The sequence below is a fragment of the Phaethon lepturus genome, unplaced genomic scaffold (assembly GCF_000687285.1).
Source record: "Phaethon lepturus isolate BGI_N335 unplaced genomic scaffold, ASM68728v1 scaffold56047, whole genome shotgun sequence".
In the NCBI taxonomy this organism is placed as follows: domain Eukaryota; kingdom Metazoa; phylum Chordata; class Aves; order Phaethontiformes; family Phaethontidae; genus Phaethon; species Phaethon lepturus.
Window position 1 is genome coordinate 2,206 of NW_010555175.1, and position 11,780 is coordinate 13,985.

The window sequence follows — 11,780 nt, forward strand, 5'->3', positions numbered from 1 at the left end:
TACCGAGCCCTTTCCATGTTAACTATTTAATCATGTCATTAATAATACAGTAGAAAATTAACTTGTCTTGCAAATGTGAAACCTAAGATTCTCCTATTTATTTAACTTACTGAATTATCGATTCAAATAGAAAGAACAACAGAAGTTTCTCACTTAACCTGAAAGCTAAGGCGATGCAAATTTGTAGATGACTTATGTTCTAAGACTAAACTGAAGAGAAGGATGCTCTCCTCAACCTATACTAAATATTGCCACTTAAACCTTTCAAAGACTGCTTTCAAACATACTCCTATCAAAAAGTGGCACAGCAGAAACTAAATGGATACCTTTATTTCTTGGACTTCTTTACAGGTCCTTTGACTTGCTGGATAATAATTTTCAAGATCTTTTCCATTTTGGCTCTTGTCAGTGACTTTCTACAGTACCATATTTGGTCCCATATGGAGCACAGAGGCTTGGGAGCTAGATAAAGTGGATCGTAGTCATGAAGCATATCCAGTGGCCGCCTCTTAGCATACTCTTTATAATCTGTGACTGGACAGTTAACTGGATCGTCAGGCTTGGCAAAGAGCCGGGGACGCAACTGCCCTGTATTTACCTCTGCACTCAGATCGTCCCTCCACTCCAGGTACTCCAGCTCTCCCTCATTCTTTTTTAGCACAAGCTGTCCCCAGTACAGATTGTGGCTCTGACTGTGTGTACTTGCCCCAAACCCCCTAATGATATTTGTGAACATGAGGTGCAAAAGGCCCTGAGGGTGTGTCTTACTTAGAAGTCCCTTCTTACAAAGACTTCCCACATCTTCATCTGTCAGGTTCTCCAAAATACTCCACTCCCCCTCTCTCTCTTTTTGAGATAGGTGCTGATGCTTTAGTTTCAAGGCTTCCTGAGACGCTCTGAATTCCAACCCTTTCACCACGCTGTACTCATAGTTGTGATCCTTGAGGTATCTCTCTATGCTGCTCTGAAAGAAGTGCAAAGAACTGGCGGAAAAATCTGTGCCGTTCTGTTTCTTTGCAGAACTGTAGAATGAGGCCAGGTAATTATTGAGGTCTTCGGGTGGCAGCTTATAGATCTCACGCGTTTCTGAAGGGCAATGTAAAACCAGCCAGTCCTTGAAAATTTTTATATCACCAGCATTACGGTTTCTCTTTTTCTCCCACTTCTTCAACACATCTAAAAGATAAGACACAGCTTTGTGGACAGCAAGAGCTTACAAGGAGATCAGTGAAATATAAGGAGATGCAGAATAGTGTTCACCTTCCTTCTAAAAGTAATTCAGAGATTATGGGACTTTCACAAACCACCTCCTTTAAAGCTTTGGTTTAGATTTGTGTCCTCAACAATCCAGCCAGCACCACCTGACAGCGCCAGCCTAGATGGGGAAAAGACTGCCTCCTTCCCCATTCTTTCTCACTTCGCTGGTGAATCTGCATACTGCCATGTAGGTAAACTTAAGGTATTCTTTCTCTTTGAATTATGTTTAAATGGGAGAGAACAAGTTCCTAATGAGATTTAATCACTGAGTGTCACTGTGGGGTGCACATGGGGAAAGCATTGGCGCAAGTTCTATGGGCCTTCTCAGACAGCAATACAGGACTGGAGAGTGGAACTGTCACTGGTGGCCTGGCTTGACATTGAACTTCACCCTGGCTGGTTTTGGAGTTGACTCTCAGAGTGTGCTTGTAGGAACACACTCGTGGGACCAGCTGTGTAACCAGTGGCTGCAGTCCTGAGCCTGTGGTGCTGGCTATGAAGCCCAAGCAACCCCAAATGGACTTGATGTACTTTAATCAATTTGCACCTACTCTGGCGTATATTTTATGGTGACTGCAGGAGCCACACTCTGCTCTGTTAGATGGGAGCTGGCCTGTATGTGGATCTTGTGGTCTGCCTCAGGACTAAGTAGCATCCATTTCCTATGTTCAAAGTGGTGTACAAGGCATTATGCAAAATATATTTCAAAGCGTTCGTCTTTACAAAAAGCTCTCCAGAGCAAGAGAACTCTCACTGTGAAATAAAAACATTAACCAAAAGTTAGGGGTGTATAGCAAGGAAGAACAAAAAAATTAGCACAGGTGTATTTTTTTTTTTTAAAAGGATTGCCAAGATTCCAGTTGGGTTCTCTCTCAAGTTGCTATGGCAATACCACATCTACCTAGCTTGATGTAGCATGAGAAATTAATTCTTTGGATTGCTGAAAAGCTCCATCTGCTCGCCTGTGACTTTTCCAGGGCTGAAGAAGGGTATCGTTCTTGACCCAACATCTAGAGATTCCCCTTCTTGCACCAAGTTATTTTGTATGTGCTTAGCTATTATCTTAAAATGCTGTGGCCGGACTGAGGTGGAGTCTACTGATCCCTGTGCTGCTGTTTCGGGTTTTTTGCCTGTTTTGTTACTGACTGATCTGTGTGAAGAGATGAATGGGCTGTAAATCAATACATGCAGAGGCCTCGCTTGAGCCATAAGCCATTTATCTTGGCAGAAACGGCTACTGCACAGACACTCCCAGATGACTTCCCGGTCCCTTCTGATGATATATGTTGTCAGTTACAAAAATAGTCAAATAATGTTCACAAACAACTGTGCCAGTTTGTGGGGTTGCGGCTCCATAAGGAATATGAATGTCTGTAACCCCAAGTCTATTCAGGAATACTGACAGTGCTGTAAGTGTAGACCCATTGTGCTACAGACAAACCCCAAAATACTGCTTCAGTAATCTCTTTCCTTTCGAAGGATGCTGTCTAGTCCCCTGCTCTGCAGAAACCTGCAGCTGGCTGTTGTTCTTTAATGTTATGGCTAGTTGAGATAGGTCATTATTTCAGCAGAGAAATGCCTGTAAATGCCTGGTGCAGTGGGACAGGTATTTGGGGTGGGATGGGGGGCAACGTAGTTACAGCCCTGCCCTGCAGCTAGAGGGTTTTGGAGACATGGTCAGTCGGGAAGCATCCCGTGTGGCCACAGGGCAGCGCCGCGGCGGCTCTGCCACGGACAAGGTGCGTGGCGTGCCATGGACAAGGCCGTCGGGCTGGACTGTGACTGTGGGAAGAGAACAGGTTTTGGGAAACATGACAAGCTGAGGTGCTTGAGCGTGTCCAAAGAAGGGCAACGAAGCTGGTGAGAGGTCTGGAGCACAAGTCTTATGGGGAGCAGCTGAGGGAACTGGGGTTGTTTAGTCTGGAGAAGAGGAGGCTGAGGGGAGCCCTCATCGCGCTCTACAACTGCCTGAAAGGGGGTTGTGGTGAGGTGGGTGTTGGTCTCTTCTCCCAACTAACTAGTGATAGGATGAGAGGAAATGGCCTCAAGTTGCGCCAGGGGAGGTTTAGATTGGATAGTGGGGAAAATTTCTTCACCGAGAGGGTGGTCAAGCATTGGAACAGGCTGCCCAGGGAGGTGGTGGAGTCACCATCTCTGGAAGCGTTCAAAAAACGTGTGGATGTGGCGCTTCAGGACATGGTTTAGGGGACATGGTGGCACTGGATTAATGGTTGGGCTTGATGATCTTGAAGTTCCTTCCCAACCTTAGTGATTCTGTGACGTGGGATTCCCGTACTGAGCATGTGGAAGTGAGACAGGTGCTGTTGGGGGCTGCTTCTCGGTTAGACAGAGCCAAGGCATTAAGCCACTGGGTGGAAAAGAGATACTCTTGCTCTTTGAATTAAGTTTTGAAAATTTGCCTCGATGTTTACACCTCGATACTAGTAGACAAAAACATAAACTGACTAGACAGCAGTTTACTTAGAATTAATGTGAAACAGCACCTGCAGGCACTGAAATCATTATAGATGCTAATTTTGTGGCTTTACTATAACATCTTTAAAAACCTGGACATTTGCATTTTATTTGAGGTGTTTAATCATTAGATTAAGTAATATATATGTACCTGACATTAAGGCTCCAGTGTATTATACACAACTACCCTAAAATATGATAATTTGTTAAATGAATGAAATCGATTTCATTGATGGCTTCCCCACTACTTACAAAAAAACTAGCATAATTTTGATAATGTCCACACACTCTGTCGCTTGCTCCTTGTGCAGACAGTGTCTGTCTTACAGCAGGATTAAAATAGCTGCAATCTAGGCTTCTAAAATCTTTGTCAAACAGCATATTCTTATGATACGGAATCATTTAAAATATGCTCTGCACGTGGCTTGACCTTGGTATTGAAAGTTCCCTAGTAAGCAGTGTTATCTTGCAAGCTAAAGTTTAAGCAATTGTAACTCTACCCACTCTGGTAGGATTCCAAGGACAGTGCGTATGAAAATCTTAAAATTCTTAAAAGTACTACAGCAGTTTGTTTGGCTTATGTAATTTAATATGCAGGATTGAAACTTTGCTCCTATTGCAATCTCTGGGATTTTTGCCATTGACTTTGGTGCAGTCAGAGTTTCAGCCACAATTTCTCTGTTTCCCTGCTTTAAGAAGTTACTTCCTCTTGTCGTCTTCTCTTGAGACCTGAGTTCCCATCTCTGGCTCCCGTTTCTCACAGGGACTCTCTCTTAACTACAGCCAACATAATATGTGGTGATACTAAGTAAAATGAAAACATAAAGTATTCAAACTGGGTAGTTAAGGCTGGGCCACAGCCAAATACACATTTGGGTACCTTAGTGAATGGCATTATCTACTCAAGTGCTGATTGCTTAAGGTAGGAACATTTTTAGTCCCTTCTAGTAAAAACAGTGTGCCCCAAATCACAGGCATTTACTTAAGTGCTACAATACAGATTTCGGCAGCTATATGAACTCACCCTCCTTTAATATTTTGGGAAAGTGATTAATAGAACGCCCCCACGCACCCACAAACCCTTCAAGGAATAAAACTCCAGATTCTCTTACTTTTGTTTGAAGATGCAGGTGGATGGTCTGCATTCTTGCTCTCTGGACTCAGTAAGGCTGAAAGAAGAGGTGCGTGCCCAGATCCCGATGGTTCACTCTCCTTAGTAGGGTTTTCAGTAATGATCCCAGTTAAGCCTATTCCTGGTGTGCCATGCTTAGGAGGACTCAGCTGGATTTGCTGCTGGACATCTACAGTGGCTTCAAACTCAAAGAATGTTACAGAAGCAGGTGACTCAAGTTGGGCCTTTGCTTCAATGTTGGAGACAGGAACAGATTTTAAATGTTCTTTTGGTATTGCTGACCCAGAGGAATTTCTTGCTTTAGAAGTTTCAGTTATGAACCCTGCAGGATTAAGAGGACCCAACCTCACGAAGCTGCTGTCCAGGCTCTCTTGATTGCTGATGGGGGATTTTAGAATGCAGGCAAGAGTTAGGGGTGGTTTTCCTGTGGGGGCAAAGCCAGATGTTTGGGTGGCTGTTGGCTTGTTAAGTGTGATCTTCTGACTGCGACACATTTGCAAATCTACCTCAGCAGTTACACCTTCAATTGGTGATTCTGACAGAATATTCCGGTAGATTCTGTCTCCTTGGTTGTCTTCATCTGATATACACTGTTCTTCATCAGAGATGATTTGTAGATCTTCGTTGCTTTCTAGCTTCACCTTATGTCTGTCAGTTTTGACTTCACCACCAGATATTGACAAATGCTGCTCTGCTGCAAAGCATGATTTCATGGATTTGCTATTTCTTTTATTTTCTCTAGGTGATGGTTTATTATGTATTATGTAGACCGTGTCGTCTTTCTGCTGAGTGACCGCTGGAGATCTGCTACATGACCCTGTGTTAATAGCATCTGCTTTAGCCCTCTCAAAAGATGGGGTCATCCTGAACCTCTTTTCATCTAAATCAGCTTCCCTTGATGAAGCCTCAGAAGATACTAACCTCTTTCTCTTTTCTGCAGCTTCATTCTCTTCTCTGCTTCCGATGTGTAATTTTCCACACTGCCAGCGATACGCATGTCCAACTCCACACATCCACAGAACAGAATTGCCCTTGCTAGGATGACCCACGTTCTGCACAATTTCCAGGGCTGGGATTTGATTGCATATGGTCCCATGAGTGTGTGCCCAGGTCACAAGATTGGAGAGATCCATGCAAAGTGAACTGGCATCACTGCACCTTCCATCACCAACGCTCTCATTCTGTAAAAACGTGTTGGAGATAACTTAAGTGAAAGAGGATGTGCATAAAATAGCAGCCCTGGGGACTGTTTCTAGCCCTATCTCCATAGTGCAATAACTGTAGATCAGTGATTCCTCCCATGATTCTTTTTAAAAAGCAATTTGTTCATTCTTTAAAATTCAAATAATAAAATTCAAATAAATAAATTTGTCCACTTTGAAGACCTGGAGGGTAGTTTGTGGGCGTGGTCCTAGAATGATGAATTTATAAATGATATAATGAATAAGTGATATAATTTACACATACCTATGGGTTCTGAGTCCTGATCAAGTAGCTCAATTTAAGAATTTATCATACCTCAGCTGAGCTACAGCAGCTGTTCACATGCGTGTTCTATACCCACAGCACAACTGAGATTAACAGTCTCGCTGAACCACCACAGCTTGGCTAACAGAAGGGTAACTTGCTGAAGTGTAGCACTGTTTGCAAGTCCGAGTCCTGTGATCCAAGCAAGCTTGTACCCATGGACAATTCCCTATGTGCTTATGAAAAATAACAAGGGAAAGTGTCAGGAATCAGCTTCTCGGTCTCCACCTCCCCATGGCCAACAGGGCTTACACTGTCAAAATGGTAGCACTGCTTGGCTCAAAGGGAAATTAGATCTATGAAGAAGTGGTTTGTGGGATGCTTTTCAGAAACTAGAAAATGGACCTTGCATACACATATCTAAAACTTGTTTTTAAAAAATCTTAAATTTTTAATGCTATACTTGATTGTGTTAGAAACAATTGTCTATGGTATCATTTATGCTATAAAAGAATACTCACCATGCTGCTGTCTTCTATTTCACTGAGCCTTCTCTCAGGTGGAGTTCACTAAGTGACTGTTTGGATATTCTTCCTTTCTCTCTCAGAACCTAAAATAATCATAATACGTGTGTGTCTATACGTGTGTGTGGATGTATATGTATTAAAAAAACAAATTGGCTAGCAGATGCAACTAAATTTTTTCAATGCTCAGTCCAAAATAAATGCTACTACAGAACATGTGCCTTCATTTAAGGTGAGCTCCCATCCAGCTTGAATGAACTATATATAGAAAGTTTGACTTGTGTAAATATTTGCAGGATTAGCCTCTACAGCATACCAATCAAAGCTGAAACAAAATATAAATATTGAAAATAGAATTTTAAAAACCAGACTCTGCGAGATGTTCCTTTCAGCACTGGCACTTTGAACACAGGCTTTGGTTAGCAATCTTCTCCAAATAGAGTAAACTGCAGAAACAGAAGTACCAGAAATAGTGAAGCTAGTTCAGATTCTGACATTATCTGACTTTTAAAATATTTTTAAATAGTAAAAAGAAGAGGAAGTTCCCCAACTAAAGAGTTATTTGCATATGTAACTCATATTTACTAGAGATCAAATCTGAAATTCTCCCATATGTTCTGTGTAGTAGTCTAGAAAGTTGTCATCATTTCTGTGTAACAGGCTAGAGAAAAACAACCGGTCACATAACTTACTGTCACCATACATATTGCGAGAGCACCAAGCAGCCTTACGATGCTATGTGACTGATACCGCATGCTTTTAGAGTTCATACGGGCAGTCTTTGCTCCAGGTATCTTAGCCTATTATTAATTAAAAGCTTTGCATTTAGTGGTGGTACTTGGCATTTAGTGCCAGACTGAAAATACTGGACACAGGAATCTTGTCTAAACTGGTTCTTTGAGCAGCTCTGGCCTAAATGTGACACAGCTTTGTGGTGAGAACAGGCCCTTGCTGGCTTTGAAGGTGAGCACGCACGTGCAGACAGCCAGCACAGTGCGAGCACACAACCTCACCAGGTACGTGAGCTCGAGCCTCCAGGCCTCCTGCTCCGCACGCTCCTATTCTCAGAGCAAGCTGTGGAAGATGGGAGATGCCTATCCCAGCTGACAGATGTAGGGCTGCTCTGTAATCCGTGAATGCGGTGTTTGTCTACAGGGATTTATTTCATGACTATGCTAGTTAAACTGAGGGAAAGCCTGTCAGTGCACAGGCAAGAAACTGCCGTACTGCAGAAGCCCTGTTGTGAGCCAGCATCCGAGGCAGAGGCTGCGCCCGCTGCCTTTAGTGCTCACCTCCACCGGCCATGCTCGCTGGCCCCGCGCGAGGCGGCAGGGCGAGGAGGGACCTGGTGAGGCTGAGGAGCCCTGCCTGGAGGAAGGGAAGCGAGAGTGTGACTGCTCGGGCTTCCCAGGGGTGGCCACCAGCTCCATGCGCAGGGTGAAGCGTGGCAGCTGCTGTGGGGCTCGGCCAGCATCTGTGACATGAAGTGGGGATGTGGAAACCATGTGGTGAAAGGCCCTTACCCTCTCCAGCCTGGCACCAGGGTGGGATCACCTGGGGTCCCCCAAGCTGCCTGCCCTAACCCAAACCCCCTGACTGCCAGCAGGGCCAGCCTGAGGCTGAGGGGTACCTGAAGGAGCTTGGCTGGCTGGGGGTGGGGGCAGCTGCCTGCCCCTTCCCATACCCTCATCCTCACCATCTGGCAGCAGCTCCCAGAGCAGGGTTGAGACCAACCAAGACCCAGTGATGGTGAAAATGCCGCTTGGCCCAGCTCCCGCACTGAGGAGGAGCCCTCTGGAAGGGTGTTCACACGTGTTCACACGCTCTCAGCTCCAAACCTGCAGGAACCGAGGGGCAGCAGAGTCCCTGGCCGGGCACTTACCCACCTGCTTAATTTTCAGTGAATGCTTTGACCTGCTGATGCCAAAGCTAAACGTGCTTTGCTGGATGCGAAGCCTAAGTGAGCAAGCATGCAAAATCTCTGGGTAAAAGTTTAATTGTTCCAAGCAGGAAGGGGAAAAAACAAAAAGCCATGGAAGCAGTGTGGGCTTCCAAGCTGCCCAACACCAGGGAGCCTGTCTGCGGCCTGAGCGAGGTGGGGATAATGACTACAATGACAAACGCCCTCAGACAATTAACGAGTGTTTGGTAGCTAGGCAAAGCTCAACCCAAAGAGGAAAGGAAACAAACGAAAGCAAAGCATACGAGAAAAGCCCTCTCTAACCTCAGGAGACAGGTCAGGGAACTAAATGTTCCTTTCAAAGAGAAAAGCACAGGTCAAATCTCTTGCAGCACATCAGTTGTACTTCCCGATGGGGAACCAACAGTAGGCATCGGAACTGCTCTCGTTTTGGGGGCAAAACTGCCGCATGGCAGCACAGCTCTGGATGGCCCTTCTGCATTTACGTTAGTATCAATCCATATGTTCCTTCTTATGGCTTTCTAATGATAGCACGGATAATTTTAGAATGCTTTGCTGTTTGCATATGCTAGCTTGTGAAACATGCAGAGCTAGGATTTTCAAAGTATTTTCTAACTGAAATCTGCTGCTTGCTTTAAACAAAAACAGACCAAAAAACCCTGTTTTAAAGCAGCAAATGCATTTTGAGCTCTTGACCTCTGTTAATCTAGGCATTGTGTAGGACCCACTGCCAGCGTGATCTCACTCCTAATGAATCTTAGAAAACAGGGTTGGAAGTCACCTCAAATGGCCATTTTAGCTGTCCTCATTCCTCACAGAACAATGAGCTCTGCCCAAACTTCTCCTCAGAGGTGTTCGTTTAACCTGTCTTCAAACCTTCCAAGGAGAGTGTAGTCACAACCTGGGCCTCAGAAAGCTGAATGTAAACTTATGGGAGAACCTTTTTACCCCTTCTGAAATCAAGAGAGAGTTTTATGTTCAAGTTCAACCTGTGGAATTCCTCCCTAAAGGGCTGCGCTGCTTGGACAAACTAAAAGGAACTTTCACTCCAATAATTTGGTGCTTACAGTTAGTGTGGGAAAAGGTAATAGAAACGGAAGCTCTGCATGGTCATACGGCCATGAAATTACTGACTTGGCAGATGAACATCTTGATTTCTATCACATGCATCTTTAAATGGAATGCTTTTATCTCTCCTTATCTCCAAGCACATGTCTTCCTTTTCCTGATATCTTTGAAAAAAAAGCCTTTTTTCTCTAGATACTTAGCTCCAAATAAAGGCTCTGGTAATCAACTAAGGATACTTCTTCAGCCCACTCCTGCTTTCATATTTACATGAGTTGAAAGTACCTCCAAAGAAACTGTGAAGTGGAACGAGTCTGAATTTACAGTTACAAATGAGCGGAAAAAAATTAAGTATGTATTTACCCACAAAGGCTGAACTGACATACTTCTCATCTCTTCAATTACAAAAATCCATCTTGATCGTTGCCACAATTTTTACCTGCTTCCAACAAAACCAGGATCCCTGTGGGGGAGGGTTCTGGGGTTGGGGTTTGGGGGTTGAGTTCTGTTTTGAAACCTTGTGTCTGGTTCAGTATCTGCATGGCTGTGAGTGATGCAGTGTTTTAATTATCTTTCCAGGAGAGGCTCCCATCTGATAATGGCCACTGTGTATGCAGGACCCACACCTTTATGCAGAAAAACAGGACATTCCAAAGCTGTACGGTAAATGTTTTCTTTTATTTTTTTTTAACCCATAGGGAATTTAGTGCACTAATATAACCTATAGTTAAGTGAATTCATGCTCACTAGAGGGGAAAAAAGTTTTAAAAAATCTACAAGAATTTGCTTTCTCACGCATCTTATCTACATAGTAAGCTTTCAAAATGTCAGTGCTGTATATAGTTATTTTACCTCAGTATTCAAAAAACGTGGCCAAGTAATTTCAAAGAAGTCTACAGCATTTCAGTGGAACTCTTAAAACTCAAGGCTGAGTAAAAGCATTGAAATGCTTACTCTGTTTTAAGACTTTCCTGTCTCTAACCCTGGGCGGGGGGGGGGGGTGGGAACCTACTCAGCACTTTCTGAAAATGATTCTCTTGTAAGGTCTGTCAAACACAGGTACCTGGAGCCACCTGGGAATGTAAACATCTACATCTTACACTCCTTACATTTCAGTGGGCTTTGTGCAGCATTATGGTATGCTGAAGGTTCTCTGAAATGCTCTGTGACACACACAGGCTTATGCAAGCAGGATAACTACAGAAAGACACTAATTGTAGAGGCACTGAATGCCCTTTAACCACTTTGTTCCCGGCCCTCACCCTGTAATAGCCCTAGTTAAGTTTCTCTTAAGTCTTGTAACATCTACTTCACAGACTAGAAACCTGAGGCACGCACAAAGCAAGTAAATATGAGAGCTTTGGCTTTTCTGCTCCAGATAAGACAGTGCAGGAAACTGGAACACTCCCAGCAGGAAAACAACAGGATACAGCGCACCAGTTCTTAAACTTGACTCCTGCCCCCTTCCCCCGGCATCAATTGTGTGCTCCTGCTCACTTGAGAAACACTTACTGGACGTGGAGGGACACGGGACAGCCGTAAAATACACATCTAGGAGGGGGCGTACCACCAGAGAGCTGCCAGGAGTGGAGTGACGGACACTGACGGGGGATGTGTTGTCGGGGGCAGGAATGGGATGACGCTGTACTTAAACACATCTGGTTGCAAGACGGGAGTTGAGAGCGGAGCAGAAGTCGCTCATGGCTGCCAAAAATCATTGAGCTTGTCCCAGCACTTCTTAGCAAGGGCCTTTGGGGTGGATTAATCATTTCCCAGCACATCGTTTTTCCTGTTCTCTGCCATGTTTGTTTCTCTCCTCCCCCTCCCCTGTACAAGAGCCTGCTCAGCACCTCTTCAGCTCTCTTCCTGCTTCACCACGTCCTTCCACCAGTACCTCCTGCCTCACTTGCAGAAATGCAATTCCCAAGATACATTCTGT

General features: G+C 44.4%; 1 protein-coding gene across 1 annotated transcript; it reads right to left on the reverse strand.

The window, feature by feature from the left end:
• Window positions 1-328: 328 nt before the first annotated feature.
• LOC104624638 (uncharacterized protein KIAA1958-like) lies at window positions 329-8,360 on the reverse strand. The gene is made up of 3 exons (XM_010292064.1): window positions 8,148-8,360; window positions 4,845-6,045; window positions 329-1,176 (listed from the first exon to the last, which is right to left on the reverse strand). Exons 1-3 carry the CDS (start codon window positions 8,358-8,360, stop codon window positions 329-331), a joined length of 2,262 nt encoding a protein of 753 aa, XP_010290366.1.
• Window positions 8,361-11,780: the final 3,420 nt, after the last annotated feature.

What these genes read in the sequence shown, in the direction of transcription:
- LOC104624638 (XM_010292064.1), bottom strand. Translation starts at nt 8,360, where the DNA reads ATGGTTTCCACATCCCCACTTCATGTCACAGATGCTGGCCGAGCCCCA. An exon ending in AGCGAGCATGGCCGGTGGAG is followed by an intron (nt 6,046 to 8,147) that starts GTGAGCACTAAA and finishes ACGTTTTTACAG; the next exon opens with AATGAGAGCGTTGGTGATGG. An exon ending in ACCTGCATCTTCAAACAAAA is followed by an intron (nt 1,177 to 4,844) that starts GTAAGAGAATCT and finishes CTTATCTTTTAG; the next exon opens with ATGTGTTGAAGAAGTGGGAG.